The 22943-nt window shown below is 32.0% G+C and overlaps 1 protein-coding gene across 5 annotated transcripts in view; it reads right to left on the bottom strand.

The window, feature by feature from the left end:
* ELP4 (elongator acetyltransferase complex subunit 4) overlaps positions 1-22943 on the bottom strand; it is a 252787-nt gene that overhangs the window by 125131 nt on the left and 104713 nt on the right. For all 5 annotated transcript variants that reach the window (XR_012013944.1, XM_072790991.1, XM_072790989.1 and 2 more), the window contains exons 8-9: positions 11354-11462; positions 7704-7810 (exon numbers count right to left, since the gene is read on the bottom strand). Coding sequence is in view for 4 of the 5 variants with exons in the window: in XM_072790991.1 (XP_072647092.1) it covers positions 7704-7810; positions 11354-11462 (216 nt within the window). In the remaining variant the exon portion in view is untranslated. The remainder of the gene's footprint in view (positions 1-7703; positions 7811-11353; positions 11463-22943) is intronic.

Raw genomic sequence — 22943 nt, 5'->3', positions numbered from 1 at the left:
TTTTAACATGAATATTAACAGATTATTTATCCATGTATGTATATTTTTGAGGTTTGTTCTTTTTTATGTCTCAGGGCGGAGGATTTCTGGTGAGATCGCAATATATCTTGTGACATGGTGAGTGGTTGCTGGTTAAGAGCCCAGGCTTTGGTCTAAGTGTCATTTCTGTCAGTTAGTAAATTTGGATAAGTTAGGTTACTTGATCTCTTTGAACCTTAAGTTTCCTCATTTATAAAATGTAGATAATAATGGTATCCAGTAGTTGTGAGAGCTCACAGGTTATAGCTATAAAGCACTTGCAATAGTCCTAGGCCCCTGTTAAACACTCAATAAAACTTTTTATTTTTAAATCAATAATAATTAACAGAGCTCCTGAACATGTTAACTTTCCAGTATAATTCTGTACATGGAGTTAAAAGATCTGGATTTAATCCTAGCTCTATGACTTTGGGAAGGTTATATAATTCCTCCTATTCTCTTACATTAAAATGTGTGTAATAATGCCTATGGCAAGGGTTCCTGTATCAAATAAGAATTAAATATGGTAGTGTATGTGGAAGCACTCAACACAATACCAGAATGAATGAGATACCCAATACATGTTTTTAAATACACTTATTGTAGACATGAGTTACCCTAAAAATAGTACGTTAGCAATTTAACAAATATTCATGGAACACCTACAATGTATGCTTGGGATTTCACCACACACAAAAAAGACAGACTATGTCCTAAATCTTGTGAAGCTTACAGCAAGTTAGGCTGAATAATGTTGAAAAATAACAAACAAATTTACTGATAAGCAACTGCAGTAATATGTGTTACAATGAGAATTAAAATCAGGTACGTGATAGTAGATAATCGAATGAATACTTCAGATGTGCCAGTCAGGGAAGAACTAAGGAGGCTGAGATGTTTAACCTGCAGTTCAATGACAAGAAAAAGCCATGAAAGGATGGAGGGATGAACATTATGGACATTTGCTGCGCAAAGACCTTGTGGAAGGACTAAAGATATTTTGGGAACAAAAATATTCCCAAAGCTGCCTATAGTAATCACAAAGTTCATGGATACCATATTTACTAAGCTCTATAATATGTTATTACTCTTCTAGGCACCTTGGAGTTTACATTTGTAAAATATTATGTTCTCAACTTCTAGCTGATGAAATGGGATAGCCATGATTTGTCATCATTTTTTGTTTTCTGTTTTTCTATCTTTTTCAGACACTATAAATAGCACATTGTGGGAGGAAGTGGTTTAGGGAATACCAAATAAAATGGGTGAGTTCTGCTATAGCAGTTATACAAATGCTTTAAGAAAATCCTTGAAGTACTGCAATATAATTTTCCTGGAGTCAAACCATAGAATACATACAGAAATACTTGTATCTGCAAAATTCAGGAAAGAGGAGAAGAGATATTTTTTTCCTCTTTGTATCTTTAGGTGATGCTGAATCTGTACCACCTTGGTCTCAAAAGTGAGAATGTACTACAGGTACCACCGAATCTTTAACACACTTGCATTCTGAAAACTACTTGGCAAGATTCTAAATATTAGATTTTTACTTGTGCCACCATCTTGCTATTCAAATATATGCCTTCTTTATATTCCTAACTAAAATGTAATATTAATTAGTATGAAGATTAGCACAATATGAAATATTAGACTCTAATTCAATTTATAAAATGACGATTTTTATATAAAAATTATTCACCTCATGGTGTCATAATTTAAAATACTTCTCAAAGAAACAGGATTCATTTGATGTAACAAAGTCTAAGTTTAGTATCTCATGTGTTGATGACCATACAGAAACTTTAAGACATATAATAGCCAAACATGAATTTATTCTTCCTTGCCAAATGAAGCAATGATGTTCTGCTAGCCCAACTCACAGGAAGCATGTGAAATGAACACAAAAGCAAACAGGCCTTATGCTGCCTAAGGGAAAGTCAGCAAGATGGCAGCTTCAATCATTCGGAATAATACTAAAGCAGCCTTAGGCTTTTCTCAGAATGGAAACATGTCACTATTACTGCAGTATTCCAACAAATCAGAATGCAGAGAAAAGAACACTTATGCAATCACATCCTGGAAGGGCACTTTACTCAACATTTAAGTGGAAAATAATTATAAAGAAATTTCAGAAAAATTGTCAGAGAACATAAATGACTCAGGGAAAAATGTTTTTTTCTTTTAATGCGCTTAATAGATTTTTAAAAAGCTTACCACTTAGAAAGATTTTCCTTTTACATTCTCCTTAAGGAATTATTAATGTAAACACTAATTTTTATGAAATGGTAAGTGAAAAGTTTGGGATTCAGGCTGCCAGTAAGAAATACTCATTTTTCCCCTGATACAGTACTACTGCTTTGGAAGTTTGATCAAAGAGGATAAACTTTCCTAGTATTTATATAGGAAGTTAAAAAATACTTCAAATATTTTGGGAACTTACCTAATCAGTATACTTTTAGCATGTGTCTAGTCATGTAGCCATCTTTGGTCAATCATCAAAAAATCAAAGGCAAATTGGCATGACTCAACCCTAACTTTAATACCGCATGATTGTGTCGTGTAAGCTTGTTTTGTGTGAGAGCTGCTGTGGTTTTAGCAGAGAGATTAACAACCGGACCTAAGCTGGCCTCCAAACCTTGCCCTGCTGATGCCTCAAGCTCTTTGAAGTCTGACCATCATACCTGGCAAAACAACAGTGAGAACTAGGATGGTGTCAGATCTAATCAAATTGTTCGCTGCAGCATAGTTAACTATGGGGTTCACTAATTGGCCCAATTGCGGATTATACCTTTTGCTACAGATTCAAGACAATAATTTAGTTAAATGATGTTTTTTTTTTCCTTATCTCTTCTAATTAAGATTCCAATGTGGGAAGAAATAGGATTAGACAGTCTCAAAATTGTGTTCCCCTTAAGGTGGTATGCACTTTTGATAGGCTCACTATGACATGTGAAATATGTAAGAGTACAGTATTACCAACTGCTGGAGAGTCTGTGAAACCTCTATGACCCTACTGTATGTCTACCTTACTTGGGAATTAAAATGTAAATATGGGGATGGTAATATAATGAATATATTTAGATGTAAACACATACAAATGACATTTCCATTGTTAAAGAATGCTAATTTGAATTTACTTTTGACAAACAGTTTGATCTATATGAACAGATACCTATGTGCCACTTTGATTTCCTTTTGCTAACTGCAATACATTTGGGAATTGAATATTTCAATATTTGTGGAGGACAACAGGATCAGAAAAGATATATTAGTGGACTATACACGGTCTATCATGCTACAACTTTAATGCTCTTGAGTCAGACATTTAGGTTTCCATTATTTTATTTTAGTGACATAATTTTTCATTGACAAATACGTTAACCAACCCTCCCCTCTACCTCTAAGTTTAGTAAACAGCCACCTTTCTACTTCTCGCTTAAAACCGGAAAATGCTATTGATACAAAACGTAGGGAAGTAAGGAAACCTAGGACCAAAGATATCATACAACTCTACATTGTCCAACATTGTCAAAGTGACTGCAAGAGTTTATGCTTTTCCAATATGTAAGAATTTCAAATAATTCTACTGAATCCTATCAAGTATACTGCAGTACTATATAAAGCTAATTTATACTGATGGCATGTAATATTTTGGTCTTAATACTTAAGAATGAATTTTCTAAGTAAGTACACAATTAATAGTTGTTACTCAGTAAATACTGGTTTATCAATTCTGTGAGAAAAAGTTCTTGATGACTGGAGAGGTACCAGAGTCCTGTATTCTGATTTAGGGGCAAAGTATTAAAGACAATCTTGAGTAAACTTAATTTACTTTCATTTTCTGAACTCCTAATATTCATTTAGTGTACAAGACCCACATAAATATGATAATTTATGATTTTTTTGTGATAATTACTGTTTTTGGACCAATTAAAGCTTATGTAAGTACTGTTTATCACTATTTTGAAAATTTGCTGTTATGATACCATCAAACTAAATGAAGCCACATTTCAAATCCTACCAAAATCTTACTCGTTTAGGTTACAATTACATCATAATTACTAATATAAAGAAAAATATTGGTTAATGATGATCCTAACATTAGAGAAGCAAAAATTATAGAAATTGAAAAATAATACATGTCTCAAGTAGTTATTTCATCTTAGAAGTGAAGCTACGTATGTAAGTTAAATTTCTTATGGAACTTAATGGAGAAGCTCCAGTGGAGCTTATATAATATTTGTAGCTGCATTATTTGGACAATTTTTCAAACTTCATAATTTATCTATATACATATATTTCAGCAAAGATTTTATACCTGCTAAGTGTATGACTGTTCTTAGATTTGGGATAGATATGAAGATTTAAAAAGATACAATTTTCATGTATTGAGTCTATTATATCTTCGTAAAGTCTTTTGGTATAAAATATTCAATTATTATATAGAAAGTATAAATAAGCCAGTAGTGGGCCTGGTACACAATAAAGAGTTATTAATCTTGCTACGATTGAAAAAAGGTTATGTGGTAAGGCCAAGGAATAAGTAGTATATCGTGGTTAATCAAATATGTTAGTATGATTTAGAAGGATTACAAAATTTCAAAACTATTTTTTTCCTAACCTGAAGCCAGACTGAATCAGCCTTAAATATTCTTTTACTTATCCAGAATGCATGCCAGAATTTTAGATTATTACTATAGATATGATTCTGCTATGGTTTTTGTAAGGGGCTAATTTAAAGAGCTTTATGGCTGATGAATACTTGGTATTAGTGAATATTTACTGTGATTAGATAAATGCTTCCACTTGAATCTGAATAATACCAATACACATTCCAAGAAGAAAGAAATATTCTTTTGCTTTTTCCAGATCACTCAAATTAAAGATTGCTGGTTAAAGCTGCTCTATTTGTTAGAGGCCCTTGGTAGCTGTTAATTAAAAAAAAAATCAGTTTTCATATATAAAAATATGATAATTTATGATTTATCATAAAAAGGGTATTTAATAAATCAAAGAAAGGGTACCCTAAAAATAGAGATGAGGGTATTTTCCTGTTTCTTTTGCCCTTTGTTTACAAACATGCCAACTTTTGAGACCATGTAACTGATAGAAAATTCCAACATGTAACAAATCTACCTGTATGGAATCAGAAAACTTTCTGCTTTACCCGCTAAACCACCTTTCTCTTCTGAAAGTGAAACAGATATTCATTGCCTGCTATATCATAATCTCACACTTTACAGACTAGTAGAGTATACATTTTACTTTTTCTTTTTAGTATCAGTTTAGAAAAAACATTTATTTGTTGTGCATATTAAAACAATGTCACTTTTTCCCCTAATAAAGGAATCCTCTTGTTTTCAATTTCTACAATATATTACCAAAGACTTGCTACCTGTTTGGGTATGTATTTTTTAAGGTACAATGCTGTATTTAAATCATTTAGTCTTATATGGACCACATGATTTTATCTTGTTATAATTATACCTATATATGTTACTATTACGTTTGTTTTGTTCCTGAATTCATATTTCTTCTAATCATCACACTGAATTTTATTGCACGAGGAAATAAGTTATTTGGAATGTGTTTCACCCATATTTCTATGTATAAAAAAAAGATGAAGGTTATAAGCCAAAAAAGTAAAGGATTTGATCAACTGTATTAAATATTAACTTTTTAAAAACCAATCACTGATTTGTGTTTTGTTTTCCTTATTGCTTCCAAACCACAGGTGATCAATTATAATTGTTCTCTTAGTTTAGAATGTTGGGAATAGAAGAGAGGAAATGGAACAGAAACCTATGTGGTTTATAAAAGATCTCATATCAGTTCCAATGGTAAAGTGCAGTCACTATTAGAACCTAAAGTTATTCAAAGAAGAGGTCCCACTTGACATTATTTAAGTCTTTTACTTCTACCCCCCTCATCCCCAAAATAAGATCCACTGTGTGTGTGTGTGTGTATGTGTATGTTGTGTACATGTGTGTGAAAGAGAGGGAGAAAGAATAAATATGATCCATACTACAGTGCTACTTTTTTCCCTGGATGCAATATGATTTTCATGAGGGAATATACTTGCTTAGTTTCTATGATGATAGACATGATACCTTAGACCTGGTTGTCGGAATACTCACTTGGGAGAAAGGTGTTAGAGAAAAAAAACCCCACATTTTTCAATAAAAATGTAAGCTCAACTTAAAAGAAAATGATGAAGCATGCTTTCCTTGTGACACTACCTATAACTTTATCCCTCTAAAATTTTTAAGCAAAATATCGCCTAAAATTGGTAAATAATAATGGTAAGTTTCTCAGTATTCTATCAGAAAAACTGAAACAAAGTTTGAATAATTACACTGTTGGGTTCCATTTCAATAGTTTCTTTTGAGAACTAAAGCAAATTAGCTCAAGAATCAGTATTTCTACACTCTCGATCTTTTGGCTTTAAGTGGCTTTTGAAGGGAGTATCCCCAGATGAGAAACTTCTAACACTCCTGCAGAGATGACCTGCTTGAAGAACTGGCTGCCTGATTAACTATTAACTGCTCTCAATAGGATTAGATAATTAAGGACATTGATGACCATTAATTAGGAGGAGGGCACATTAATTTGTCACTGGATAGGGCCCTTACAATGATTTATAGGTTAGTGCTACTTGCAAATGTGAAGGGAAAGAGAAAAAGAGAGAGAACCATGAAGTTACCTTATCAAGTGGCCAGCTAAAGAGGGCAGAGGGTCAAAAAAGGGCCAAAGTGGTCACTTAAGGGTGAAGTCCCAAACACCAAAGCAGTGCCAAGCCACATTGACCATCATTTGGTGATGAAGTTAAAAATATGCTAATTTATTGGTGGCAATTCTCTCTTTTTATGGTTTCAAGCAGTTAAGACAAGTGGCCTGCTTAAGAGCTTTTCATTTGAAAAGAGATTAAACAAAATGGTTTGTCAAGGCTGCTTGGCTGTTTTATGTCTTTGTTAAAAAAAATTGCACCGACTATACTGATAACTATCACATCACCCAAAAGCCATCTCTCCCTGAGCATTTATTTCGTTAATAAATACATCAACTCTAATTGCTTAATAGTGCTATGTTCATTTGCTCTTTAGCAAGATTAAGTTGAAATAAATCTTTTGTACTACTACTTTCTGTCACTACTGCTTGCACAAAGGTCACAAAAAAAGTTTAAGTTTTGTAGAAAATTTACTTAAAGACATTGGTGTAAATCATACTTTGTTTTGTTCAGCATGGAAAGCGGAAAGGTGATTTCACTAATAGTAAAGAAAACTGCTTTTAGAATGTAGATAAGGATCCTCTTTTCTTAGCCATACACAATTGTGGGTAGCATTCACATTCCACACACAAATAAGCACAGCTCATTAACATTTAATTAAATATGCTTTTGAAAGCCTTGGAAATACGCATGTCATACTTATCATGTAAGTTTGACGCTTACTTTGAATAGACGTGTAAAACAAAATCATTTTTGCTATACTCTAATGATATGCCATTAAAAGAGGAAAAAATAAGATAGTTGAAGAACATTATTTCGTGACACCAAAAGAACTTAAGAATATCAGCAGGAAACATTTTCTAAGAATTTCATTATTGTAAAAAAACATATATATACATATACACATAGACTATTTAACCTCAAGACCGTCAACTAAAATACAAAAATTCTCTCTTACCTCAATGGTGAATAGCTTCCTTTTTAATTTAAAAGCTAAGTCTTTAACATCGGATACATCATAAATCAAGTTATTAAGCCGAGGAATCTGTCGAATATGAATCAAACCTTGTAAAAAGGAAATTAAAAGAAAAAAATTAAAAACACTGTCTTGGATGCATAAATTAAGAGTCTCACAGCAGAATCCGGTAAATTTACACACAAGCATCCTCCCCTTTTAAAACTGGAGCTTACTACCAGGAGCAATGAAGCAAATGGTGTGATTATACTCAAGTAATCAAGCAGAATAAGATAAACAGAAATCCTTGTGCGAGGAAAACTAATTGCACTTTGGTACAGAAGTACAGATGTAAAGAGGGATCTTAATACTTGTCAAAACTACAGCCGGTTTGTGTGTGATTTTCTCTTGTATTTACAGTAAGCAAATATGGCTATCACCTTGCATGCTGCCCACGGCACCACTGAGTGATCTTTATTTTATTAAATGCACCAGTAAGCAGCCAGCAAAACAAGGCTTATGGGTTACTGATAACCAGTGAAGCACTAATGAAAAGTATTTCATTTTGTACCTTATTAATGACTTGAGCAAACCACTGAAGAAAACTACATTTCAGAGCACACTCTAGGATCAAACATTAACCCCTATGCCATCCCAAGACACTCATTTCTGTGGCATGTTAGACCTTTATGTAGCTGTTATAAGCTTTGTAACAGTGCTAGGTAAACCGTGAGCTTTGGCCTCTTGTCAGTAGAAACACTTGCTAATTTTTTCTGACAAGGGCAGTGGATGGCTTTTGTGCAGCTTAATGCAGTTTCTGACTAAACTCAGGGTCATTTGCCACAGATGAAGACATGGAAGATCCTTCGGTGTATCTCCCTTCCTGACTCAGCCCATATTTAAAAATCATTACCCCAAAGACTTTGATCTCTAAACATGGGAGAAGAAAGCAAATCCAAATCTGAACAAATGAGATGCATCTTATTTAAATAACTCCTTCTCTAATAAATAGTTTGGTGTGTGTTTGAATGCTTAGTAATGTATGTATTTGTTTTAGCTTGAAAGGGTAAACCTCTAGGTGCTTAACTTTTGAAATGGTCCCTTCAAAAATAATTCACTGAAACATTTGATTTAATTTATTTAACTTAAAAAAGGCAAACTATGTTAAGAAGACAGCTTTTAGATACAGATTAAAAATATCTTTTTAAAAAGATATTTAATTAATTTATTTGACAGAGAGAAAGAGAGAGCACAAGCAAGGCAAGTGGCAGCCAGAGGTAGAGGGAGAAACAGACCCCCCTTGGAGTAGGTAGCCCAATGCAGGACTCCGATCCCAGGACCTTAGGATCATGACCTGAGCCAAAGGCAGTGCTTAACTGACTGAGCCACCCAGGCGCCCCCCCCAGGTTAAAAATATTTTAAACAGAGTTACTTGGTAAAATACATTAGAAATGAGCGCATTAGACTTTCATTTGTACATTCCTCATGTTAACTTGGTATATATATACTTGCTTAGCTGCTAAGTCAGGAGGCCTTTATACAATGAACAAATATGGTTTATCAGGTCCCTCTTATTAACAGAAATGTTACTAGTTGTCAAAATCACTCAATCTGTTGGTAATAATTTATTGATCTAGAGATTTCAGCACAAAATATCATAGCCTTTCACCCTTGAAATGTTTTAATCAAAATAACTGTCTTAGAATGTAAAATATAATTTGTTAAACTTATTAGGTCACAATACTTACACATGATACTCAGATATAATTTATTAAGGTAATATTTAACTTGAGTTGCTTAAAAAATAATAATAATAAATGAAAAATAGTTTATCCAGTTATGGGACAAGTAAGTCCTAGGGTTGTAATGTACAGCACGGTGACGGTGACTATGCTTAACAATAATGTATTGTGTATTTGAAAGTAGCTAAGAGAAATCTTAAAAGTTCTCATCACTAGAAAAGAAAATATTGTAAACCATGGTGATGTATGTTAACAAAAGTTAACTGTGGTAATCTTTTCACAATACATACATCTATCACATTATTACTTTGTATACCTTAAACTAGTACAATGTTGTATATCATTATAGTTCAATAACAAATTAAAAAAAAGAAATAGTTTAATCTTAATAGTCCTCTTCCTATAATAGTGACTTTAAAAGATTAAATAATTATACATAGGGTTAATCTGGGCATATAACATACAGTTACGCAAGTTAATATCATGAAGCAAATGATTTTAAGTAGCTTTTGTTCATAGCTTATATTTTCTAGCCTTTAAAAAATATTTGATTGTTACATTGTGCTGTTTCATTGTTTTTTAAAATTTGTATGCCAGGGCACCTGGGGAGCTCAATGGTTGAGCATTTGCCTTCGGCTCAGGTCCAGATCCCAGGGTCCTGGGGTCGAGTTCCATATCAGGCTCCTGCAGGGAGCCTGCTTTTCTCTCTGCCTATGTCTTTGCCTCTCTCTGTGTCTCTAATGAATAAATAAATAAAATCTTTTTTAAAAAAAGAATATTTTATGCTGACTCTTCAAAGTACTGGTGGTTATCATATAAAGTATCTTATAATTTTTTTTTGTAGACTGTAAAAATTGTCATAGTCCTGCAATCACAGTCTTAAATAATCTTCTAGCAGGCTTCAAATAAACTACTCAGTATTTAGAGGTTTCCATGGAAGTAGAGTAGGCCCACAATAATAATAGCAATAATTGATATTTACTCGGTATAAGTAAATAGGTAAAAATCATATTGCCTATTTAATTTAGAGCTAAGATGTACAAAACTATTAAACCTTTCCTATTTCAATGGTTCTATGTAAGAGCCTTTATTTCAAAAAAAATCACCAAATTAACCAAATGACAAAAATATTACTAAAAACTTAAAAAAAAACAACTAGAAGTCTGATTAATTGACCTGTGTTTATACTAGGATGACAATATTATAAAATTTGCTCATAACTCAACAAAATGAGCAAAGTCCAAATATAATCAAAGATGTTCACTTTCTGAAAACATGATTGACTAGGACTTTTAAAATCTAATAAGTATGAATTTTATTTTTCACATAGGTAGGCTTTGTAAAGCATAAACCACTATTCAAAGCTGTTATTATTAGAATTAATATATTTATTTCAAACATGGCTAATAAGTTTCATGACTTCAAGTTCCTTGGACAATAAAATTTTTATCTGACTGAGCCATGCCTTAGTACTTGGGTTTTACTCCTTTCAAGTAGCTACCATAGTCCATAGTCTTAATGTAGTTTGGTGATAAGTTGCCATGAAAGAATGGTTGGGGGCGGAGGGGGCACCTGGGTGGCTCAGCCGGTTAAGAGTCTGCCTTTGGCTCAGGTAATGATCCCATGATCCTGGGATGGAGCCCTATATGGGGCTCCCTGCTCAGCGGGGAGCCTGCTTGTCCCTCTCTCTCTGCCTGCTGCTCTCCCTGCTTGTGTTCTCTGTCAAATAAAGAAATAAAAAATTAAAAAAAAAAAAAAAGAAGAAAGAATGGTCAGGAATGGAAAACATTTAACAGATAAATTATAAAATTCATGCTACTTGACAGTAGATATTATCACTAGACATAAGGCTTCCAGGTACCCTAGAGGCAACCTAGGATATTCTCTTCTCTTTATAAAGGTGCTGCTTACCATGATAATCCTTATATAATGGGTTGGTTTCTCTTTCAGAACCAATAAATGATTCCAGACCAACAACTGTATCTGACAAGTTTGTAACACGAGCAATAATTGCTTTATTCTGTAAAACAAGAAAACAAAACACTCATTTTATGTTTAAAAATATAACACATATTCAGTGCCATTATACCATCTCAATGACAAATTGTAGAGGAGACAAATTATCAATACAGAAAAATAACTCAAAGCTATGACAGGCTGAAAACTGGATGAAAATATGTACTTAATTGAAAATTCCAGCCCATGTATGTATGCTTTTCTAATTAGAAGAGCTAAGGGGATATACCTTATTTTCTGTAGAGAACATAAATTGATTATTTTTCTTTGCATTAAGAGGCAAGGCTACCTTTATCCTCACATACTATTCTTTTTCAAATTACTTTACTCACTGGAAAATCTGATAGACATCAGGATTCAGAAACAGTAGATAGTACAGTATAATGTGTAAGGCAAGGTCCCACTATCATCTGTCAACTGGGACCAGGTCCCAGCCCTGTAACAGCTGAGGTCCTCTGTATCGTTTTAGAAACACGGAAGGGTTCAGCTAAGAGGCTGCAGCATGGCTAGCTCTGGAGTCTTCTGTTCTCTCCTTCCAGATGCTGCTATTTGGCTCTGGGATAACAATAAAGGCAAAGAAAAGATGGTAGATGCCTAGCACTAGACTGGTAGACTACCTTCTTCCCAACACAACCTGACATGAACCAAAAACATTGCTAAATAATACACTGTATAAAAAAAGTAATATTTTAAGTAGCAAAAGTCCTAAAATACCCAGAATTTCATGGGTATAAAAGATCATTAAAAATATAATCATTAAGGACCCTATAGTTCTCTTGCGTTATTTTATTTAATGGAAATTCAGCATTTCTTTTAGCCTGTGACAGCAAATATTTCATATGTTAAAGCATCTTAGAAATATATTTGCTCTGAAGTTCTAGATAAGGTGAGAAAATTGCTCTTTGTAAGATTTTATAATTTTGAAACTCCCTTTTTATATACTGGTAATGTGTACCAGTTTAAAAAGAATCTTTAGAAAAGAATGGGAAGTGTAAAACAGTCAAGAAAATTTTAGTTTGATCCTATGTTCCAATAGGGGAAAGTCCAAACACAATGAAACACATTCACTTTCTGAAAACATGATTGACTACCGAGCTTACTGTTATTTATCTGTTTAAGTCCTCTAGTAAAGATTGCATAAGAATGAAAAATAAAATAAAACTGGTCAATGTCACCTGACTCGGTCTGAAATACATAGTAGCTTCTGTCACTAAACATTATGCTGAAATGACTGACTAACTCATACCTAGGGCAGTATTTGAAACTCCTCTGTAAGTAGAAATGTGTGTTGTATGAAGAATTTTTCAGCCTTTGAATCAGTACTCTTAAAAGGAACCAGTAAAAATAATCATCCTTAATTGGCTTTAATACTCTCAATCACGTGGGTACCAAGTATAGAAAAACAAACATAATTTGAAAATGCCTATTTTTTTCTAAGGCAATTTTTCATTCAATGGTGAGAAAATAATACAGATTGATTCCTTACTTTCAGTTCTATGCCACAGGGGATGGTCCTACTCCAGGAATAACAGGGGCTTCAGAGGCCATAAACAAGTTTCTCTCAATATTTCTTTAGCCAAAGACTATTATATCAAACTCATCCAGGTTGGGTTTCAGCCAGTTATTCTTCACCCAAACAAAAATGTCTGCCAGACATTCCAACAGCTGGGAGACAGTTCACAATGAGTCAACTTGAAAATGATTCATTGTGCTGAGTACTGAACAATGTTGGGGTGGGGGTGGGGTGTGGCTGGGTTGGTTGTAGAGGGTGAGAACAAGTGGGAGATGAAGAATAACCATGTGGTTCTCCCATTAAGAAGAATCTTAGATAACAACCAGCAGGCTCTTATCATTTCATTTTTAGGATAAACTCAACTGGGAAGAGTACTCCTGTCATGGACCCTCAGATGAACAAGCACTTATAAAGGCTACTGACAGTATTTCTTAATCAAAAGGTCAGATTTCCTTTTATACATATATATATCTATAAATACAAGACTAAACCTTTGTATCTAAATATCTAAATCTAAAATGATAAAAGTCAATTTTTGTTAGAACTCAACTATTTAGATATTCAGTGATATAAACTAGAGTTTTCTCAATTATTTTAATAATAGAAATTGTTACGTTTAAGGATAGAATTAGTCTTCCATTCTAGTAGTATATAAGGAAAGTCTTATATATTTAAATGGACAACCTGACATTTATTTTAAAGAGGGTTTCTTTCTTTAACCTTAAAATTTAATAATAAACCATTTAACACCCTGTAATATTTGTCAAAATTATAAGTCTTTTTAAGGTAATTTATGGGAGATTTAAAAAAAATCAACCCTCCACTTTGCAGAGGAAAACTAATGAATTCCAAAGTAAAAGATGTATATAGCCAGGATTTAAAACTCTCAGAAACTCATTCATAAATTTAATTTATTTTGTTTCTAAGCTCTGTGGATTTACACTATAGTTATTAACTGCAAATTAAATTCTATTTTAAAAGCTTTCATGAAGTATTAGAGCAAGAAAAGTTTTAATCATTACCACAAAATAAGTTATATTCAACAATGACCTTACTGCTTTCTGCACAGCAGTTTTGGAAAATAGTTTATATAATGTGGCAAACTAGACGGTAGAAGTTGTACAGATATCAAAAAAAGTCTATAGAATAAAAATTACTAGAAATTATATAAGAATAACATCAAAGTTTCTGTCTGAGATTATCTTAATTATAAACTCATTCAGTTTTCCAGTGATGTATAAAAGCATAAAAGATATTTGGGGATGTAAATGTAAATATTTTTTAAAAAGCCAAAATAGTGTTACAGATTATTTCTGTACCTCCAAGATTCATAGGCAGTATGGTATATTGATGTAATCATATCTTAAAACCACTCTTGTCAAAAGGTCTTTTGTAATGGGAATACTAAGTGGTCTTTTAGATAAAGGTAGGCAAATTTACTTAAAAGAATCTAAAATTAATAGCTTTAAAAATCCTCAAAAGCATAATAATCACAATTCACTTTAGGGAGAATACACTATGGACAATAAATTGTCATAATATAATTCACAGTGTTCAGAAAGCTTTATTTAGCATAATGATCTGAGCAGAGGCCTTGAAATTGGAACTTCCACATTCTCATCTTAACAGATTCTAAATGTTTTTATGTTATTAGCCAAGATGTAAAACCTCTTTGGTCTGCAGTATATGTAACTGGAAATGGAGTAGTCAAGGTATTTGTGCATCAATTACTTGGACATAAAGTTTGAGTGATTTTTGTGTAAACTTTGAAGTTGTTACATTATAGTTTCTAATAAGGAACATTTGAGTAAGGACATTCAGGATTCACCAGTAGGAGTAAATTAATGGTTATATTTATGCATGGCACAATGACATCACCCAAGTATGTACAATGATACTGCTACCCCTCCTCCTTGCCCATCTGGATGTGAAAATCTAGGATGGCTCAAAAATCCTCCCTATACTAGACAAATCTCCCTTCACTCCTGGGTGAAAGTTGTCAGCTCTGGACAGTCGCCAAGACATGACTAGGAGGGAAGCCAGAAGAGAAGAGAGCCAGTGTCCAGGAGTTTTAAGGGTTTGCTGGCAGTCTCAAATAGCATTGTATTAAGTTACATAAAAGGTTCTTAAAACTTTCTGTTGCAGAGCAATTTCTTATTTAAATTTAAATCATGTCAAATGCTGTTGCAAATAAAAATGGCAAATCAGATTGTCCAGTTGATCACCTTTTTACTCCAATTTTAATTTCACAAAATATTTCAGAGTTTTTGTTTTGATTGTTTTTTGTTTGGTTTCATAGGATGTTTCCTGTTTTCTTTTATGGAATGGTAACCTCTTTATTAGGATACGCCAAATCCATTAAATGGATTTTAAATAAAGGAAGATTAATTTAATGCTCCCTTGCAATTCAAAGCTAATTAAACCAAAACTATGAACCTTAAGAGATAAAATTCAACTACTGCCATATAAACTCCTTCCATTTTCTAATAAAAATAGTTGAGATACCTATTTAGAGTAACCAAGTAACAATCAGAATACCTCAAACCCTGAATGTTTTCTTACTTTCTTTGACCCAATTATCTCAACAATATAAAAACACAGTTTGTACCAATACAAAGTATACTCCCAGGAAAGACTTTTAACAAGAGAATTAAAAAGTAATTAGCCATTCATTTAATTATTAAGAAGCTTGAAAAGAATAAATCAGTTGACATAAAGCATTTTATGCGATGCCTTAAATAAGTTCTTGAGTTATTCAAATAAGAAAGGCAGCAAATATACATTTGCTATATATTTGAGTATATGGCACACACATCAGATTTAGGACTTCAATACTGCAAAAGCAGTTAATATTGAAAAGTTAAAGAAATATTTAAGTTATTTTATGTTTGAAGCTACTATGTAACATGGGGTGTGTGGGGGGAGGAAGGGGGGAGAATCCCAAGAAAAACAAGTATACTACTTAACACGTTATAATAACATTTTTCTGAGAAATGATATGCATAGAAACACAAACTTATTAGAATTTTTGGCATTTCTTTGTCATCTAATCAAAATATGGAATAAAAGGATAAATCTAGGGATGTTTAATGAGGTATTTGTTTTTCTATGCTTATTAAGTTCCACATACTATAGGATTGAGACTCTGAAATAATAAAATTGTTTATACTGGAACTTTTTACAAACATTCTTTCACCTTCCCTAGAGCTGTCACTTACTTCTGTAGATTAAATTTTTATTTTATGAAAAAATATTTTATAGTGGGAAAAATAATTCTGTTCATAATTATTTTGAGTTTAAGAATACAGTTTTATCAAATAAGAATACAATTTTATGCTAGTAAATATTTGTAATCATAATATCTTAATGAAGGTATTAGATTAAATATTTCCAGATTTAATACCAAACTTCTATTCAAGTTCACACAGTTAATTTTAAATTACAGAGGAACTTGTGTAAATTTTAAAAACTGTAGTTATAACACTCTCTTGGTAGCATCATATACTGATATTTACATAGAGAAATCATGAAACAAACATATTTTGATTCCTTTTTCTGATTTTTAAAAACATATCCACAAAGGAGCTAATGGCCAACATTCTTAACCTCAAGGGCAAAATAAATGGCTAAATTGTCAAATTTTACTAGAATTAAGCAATAGGGCCACATATTTTTGTGATTTCTATTTGATTGAAAAACTTGGTTTTCTAAGTTTTGGCATGAAAAAAATTTTTTAAGAACACATGGTGTTTTTTCAGAAATATTATTTACATTTACACTGGTCTCAAATAGTACTTGCTTTGCAGAACATTTACTTACATCAGTTTTCTTTTTTTTCAGTTTTCTCTTTCAATAGGTTATAGTATCAAACATTTAAAAAAATCTTACATATTCTGAAAACTTTTATACATGGAGTAAACAAAATATTGTAATGAAAAGGCTGAAGATAATAATGGTATAATATTCAAAATTAATTTTAAGTGTTTCTCATAAATGATGGTTTCATATTAGATAAATTATTCATATGGACATTTGTCTTTTTTGTTTAAAAATGTTTAATGGGTAAATTCTTAAATCAGAAATTTGTTGCTTAGTACTTTATACTTGAAACCTTTAAAATGTAATTCACAGATGTCCAAAAGCTCATAGCTTGCCTGGAAAAACAATTGCTAGTATCCAAATATCAAACAGAGCATCCAGCTGATGTTTGGGATGCAGTGGTAGGTTAAAGATACTAAAGTTTAAAATCAGCTTAGAATAATCCCATATTGAGTATAAAATGATAGCCTGTCATCAGGAACAGGCTGACAGAGCCAGGTCCAGATGGGAGACTGGCTGGGAAAAGAGCTGAGGCAGGTGGGAAAATGATGGGAACCTGACGGCAGACAGGACTACTCCCTCTGCTGGCAAGGTTCTCATCTGCTTGAATTTTTAACTAATGACTAGCTTTTCTTTAATTATTTAACATAACACCAATAAATTATGTAAGGTGTTCCTTTTTTAGTTGGCTGTTCTGCATTTGCACATTTTCAAATTCATGGTATCCTATTTTTCACCAGATTAATTTCTCAGAGATATAAGGATCCAATGTTTCACCAGGAGGTCCAATTATTTATCTTGTAATTTAATTGCATCCTAAGCATAAGCAAATGCAGCATTGCTTTTATAATATAAGGCCTTTAAAATTAAGAATGCCTTTGATTTATATTTATTGATATATGTGTCTTCTTGAAGAAGAGATTTCTACGGACTTCACAATCTCTTTCTCAGGCTCTGCATAATGCCCCGTAATGAAATAATATAGAAATGAACCATATAAATCAACTATACAGGGAACAAGGAAACAGCATGTCACAGCAAAACAGCATAGATGTACAGCGCCAAACCTATCTGATAATCTAATGATCTGAGTTTACAGATATTATGTACTAATATGTAAGAAATTAAGAACTAATGTTTACACAAAAAATTTGTTAAATTTTACAGAAAAATTATTCAATATTTGATTTTCAATGTAAGTTAATAGCTGCAGCAAAAACATTTAGTAAAAATCTGTTCTAAGATTTTGGCCTACAACCAGAAGCTCCCAGAACAGGAGGGATCAGCTTTTTCACCCACTGTTCTCATCTGAATCCTGGCTTAAAAGCTATTCCAGCTCCCAGCTTTCCAGAAGGCTCCATCCCAGGAATCCCTGCCTGCCATTTGGTTTGCTGATTTTAATCTCTCAGGACTTTCTTACAGTGGCTCTACTATGCTGAACTGGCACTTGCTTCTAGAAGTGAGTTATTATTAAACCTGTAGGTCAATTGTGGCACTAACAACTCTTTGGAAGCTTTCAGCCACAGTGTACAATTTGCTAGTCTAATTAAATATTAATTCTAAGTGTTACATTTTGTGGCTAAGAGCTTTTATTTTCCATCATCAGCCTGGAAGAGAAAGAGGTTACAAGGCTAATTTAATCTCTCCCCTTGTCCTCCCCAACATTAAAGATTAACTACATAGGGTGCAAAAACATTATTAAAGAAGCAGAAACTCTTTATATAATAATAATAATGTAATTAATAGCAAAGGGCTAAAACATAATGTTAGGATATAATATATGACCTAGTACTTAAAGAGCTTTAGATTATAATTTAGTTACAAGCACATTTTGTTTCCATGTTAAGAAATAAGTATCCTTTTTGAAAAGAGTAATCTTTCTTTAAGGGAAAGTATGCATTCAGGTATATACATAGGAATAATTCAAAACTTAAATTTTCTCACAGGTATTTTTCAGACAGCTTGTAACACCAAAGATGAAAAGCTTAGTAATTTTACTTGTAAAATAAATATACAATTAAATAAAGTTATATTTATTTTCTGTACATAAAAAGTGATGAAGTCAAAGATAGTTTATAATAAAAATAATAGACATTAAAGATCCATTTCCCTTTTTTCTTCTACCATATTCAAGTGGACTGAACACAGAGGTCTCTCTCTGCTTCTGTTCCCAGAACAGTTGTGTCCATGCCTGGACACTGGGCATTATAAAGACTGTAGTCCAACAGCCAAAGATTCCATATGCCCAAACAGATGACTCAATCTCCATACTGTGATGAGACATTTCACTATTTCTATCACTGATATATTTGAAAAATTTGGCTCTAAATAGTACTTTAACAACCACCACCACTACAAGGAAGTACAGTATGTATCACCATATGAAGTATAACATCACAAAGTTATTTTAGAACAAAAAAGGTTTTAAATTAAAATTACTTTTCTTTTTATGGCTTGCTGAATATGCTTTGGTAAGATTAAGTATAATGAAAGGTTTCTAAATGGTAATTTTTTCCTTTAAAGATGAGCATTTATCTTATTGACCACTTAAAGTATCTTATTCTTATTTAATATGCATATTTATACTAAGATAAAATGGTATATATTCTGCAACTAACAGAAACTTACAGATAATTTGGAGTTTATTTGTGCAAAAAGTTTCAAATATCCTTGGCCAAGAAAGTAAATTAAATACATATGTGCAATGCATACAATCTAAGATTTGATTTAAAAGATTAATCAGATATTAATATGTAATATAAAACAGAAAATAAAAACTGGAGCTATAAGAATGCATAGATTCTTATAAGTCACCTACAATAGTAAAGATGAAACACAAGTTCTATTATTTGTTATTATAAAGAGTAATAGATTCTGTTTACAATGCACCAGACTCATATGAAGTTACTAAATTTTCAAAGACTAGAATTTGACACATATGGTGCAAAATTAAAATAGGTTTAATACAATTCAGTTGACTTCTTAAAATTGCTTCTTTTTAAACTTTTAAAAATGTTAATTTCTTACAATCTGCCTCATAGTAGTTGAGAAGATCTAGAAAAGCAAAAACTAGATTCTCAGTTGAGAATATCTTGACAACAAATCAAGAATATCTTGTTAAGGAGCTCATGAAAAACTGACAGCCAAAATGTCTGACTTTATCTTTTAGTAATTGATAGTTATGGTCAAGAGATTAAATCTAATCTCTAATTTTCATCTTTAAATATTCTCCTTAATAAAGTACATTTAAAGAGACCACTTAAAATAGATTAAGTTATGTGACACAAGGTGATGTTATGCTTTCCTATAATGATGGTCTTATCTACAACTACATTAAAAATATTTTCCAAAATTTTATAGTTGTAGACTCACAAAAGTCTGTCATTTCTTCACCATTCATTTATTTTAGTTCTTGTTTTAAGAATAAAAGATTCCACACTGAGAGAAATTCACAAGGCCGAGTCCACATTTCATAATCCCATCCATATTAGTAGTTGGTTCTAAGCAGTCCATTACTTGACTTAGAGTTTATCTGCTAAATACTCAGCATGAACACAAAAATTCATGGATGCGAAAAGACTTGTTCTGAATTACACTACTTTGAAACATTCATTCATTCTAGTGGGTTCAAAGCTTTACCACACTAATGTAAAATATTAATTATTTTAAATATTAATTGTAAAATATTAATGAAAACATATCAATTAAAATAACACTAAATAAAGCCTTCTTGAATTTTCAAGAGACATTATAACAAGACATTTTCTTCCTGCTTTCCTTCAGAAAATGAATTTTCCTTTGGTATATACACCAACATACTGGTGATAGTTTTCTTCAAAGAGATAGATTGTAAAAAAGTCCATAGGTCAAATTGTTAAGGCCATTAGCTGACCAAATGACGGTGATGACCAGTCAAAATATGTAGTAGGCCACTTTCAAATCTGAAATCTGTTCTGAATAGAAGAAAGTTTAAATAGTTTATAAACCAATGTTCTGTAAGCAGATACATTAAATGCTGGTAGAAGTATTTAGAAGTATTCTAGAATGAGAAAATATTATTTAATATTTTATGAATAATGTCAAAGGAGTTTTCATCTCTGCATTATTGTAGTTGAGAAATTTATTAGGTTGTTTATATTTAAAAATTCTGTTAAAAAGTAGATTATAAGTGTTTGGATACATTAGCAAAAATAAAAAGTAAATATTCATCCTGAAAGGAAAGCTCTGAGAGAGGCACAGAAAAATACCACCCTCTCCCCAATTTTAATTACAGTTCTAAGTTCCTTGATATTTATTTCCTGATAGTTTCACGTAAAAGTGCTTTTGATCAATAAAAACAAATCAAGAACAACCTATCATAGTTTGTGTAAATTAAATGGATTAGGTAAGATAAATTTATCTTCCTTTTACCTTACCAATGAAATCATAATAAGGCATAAAACTAAAATTTTGGCATAAAACTTAATTTTTATTTCCAAAAAGAATAAATGTTATCAGTTATCATTTTCCTCAAGCACACAACTGTCACTGGAAATTGAAAATAAAATTCATTTAAAAGGCACAAAATGTTATATAATTTCGAGGTGGATGACAAATTCCACTAATAGTAAGCCAGTTTCCATTTCAAGTCCAAAAAAATTATAGTTTCATATCTTGCTAGACATGGAAAATAAAACAGTATCCTATTATGACTGGATCAAGGGTATCACTTTGCAAAAAATCTCATTAAAAAGTTTTGAACAGTGCACAAACAGTAAATGGCAAAAAAGCAGTAGCATGTTCAATGCATCTGAAATAGAACAACTTTTAATATAGAAATTTATACTTAAGTTTTAAAAAGTTGAAGTAATATTCTCATACTTAAATAATATACAGTAAGAGTTTCAAGGTAGAGTTTTAGTTATTTTTATTAGATGCAACCTTCCCTCTTTTTTTTTTTTTTCACTCCACGACAACCTTCATTCGACAACAGTTTTGAACGGTTGAGTTGTGAGAACGTGAGCAGCTGCTGTTATTATAACTAAAGGTCTGTCTACGGCTTGAGTCTGAGAGACCACATGTTCGGCTGTCCTCTCATCTTGCCATCCTCACCAATTAACTATTAACATGGAGGGCTGTACACATGCTCTTGGGGGCTCTTTAACAGGCTTCTTGGCGAGTGGAACAACTACACAGCAGGGATCTGGGAACTGGGTAATGCTGGAATATAGGGGAGCTGCCCGTAGTTCTGCTCTTTCTAAGGACACTCTACTCCATAGTTTAGCATGTAACAAAGTCTGTATTTAACTTGGCCATTTTCACATACATTTTTAATATGATGTCTTTGAGCAGATGCTAAAACTATTTTCTAGAAAAAGATGTATAAATATAAGTAATATTACAATCTCACTGGGAAAATTAAGACTATATATTTTTTAAGACACCCATAATACATTTGATAAATAATTTTAGTGTTTTCTTAACAGATATTTAGGATTTATTTTTCAATATTTGTTTCAAAGTGTGCTTTGCTCTTTTTTCCTGTGCTGTTACGGAAATAAGTTTTAACCCAAAGAAAATTTAAAAAATGCCAAGTTCAAAGTTGTAAGGCTTAACACAAAATATTTCAAATGCAAATTTAAAAATAATTCTTTTTCATTCTACTTGTAAGAGTCTTATTATAACAATAAATTCAAGTCAGTTTTGAATCTATGTCATTATTTTCCCTGTTTTAACTTTTCCTCCTCTTTGCAATTTCCTTAACTATGTGTTCCTTCCCTACAATGAAATTAAACATGGGAAGCATGCCAAAAGTATAATAAAGGGTAACTAATCATTACTGTAAAAGTCTGACAGAATGCTAATAACTAAAGTAAGAACACTGATTGGTTGTTTTACCAATTTAAGAGATATAGATATTTTATATACTTTTAATTTAGTGATATTTTACACAACATATTTAAATAAAGGTATCACAATTCTATTACCTATATATGTTTAATTATATGACATTTCCAAGGATATGAAACTATATATCTATTTCCTGCAGAAACCACTATACTATCAAATTCCAAGCTTAAGCATGCAAATACCTAATATACTAATTTTATGCTCCATCCATACTATCTTCTACATTGCTGAAGAAGCTCAACAAGGATGGAAACTTGTTTGTCT

This window comes from Canis lupus, chromosome 21 (genome assembly GCF_048164855.1).
Source record: "Canis lupus baileyi chromosome 21, mCanLup2.hap1, whole genome shotgun sequence".
Classification (NCBI taxonomy): Eukaryota; Metazoa; Chordata; class Mammalia; order Carnivora; family Canidae; genus Canis; species Canis lupus.
The sequence above is the reverse complement of the archived record's forward strand: the minus strand, read 5'-3'. Positions and strand labels throughout refer to the sequence as shown.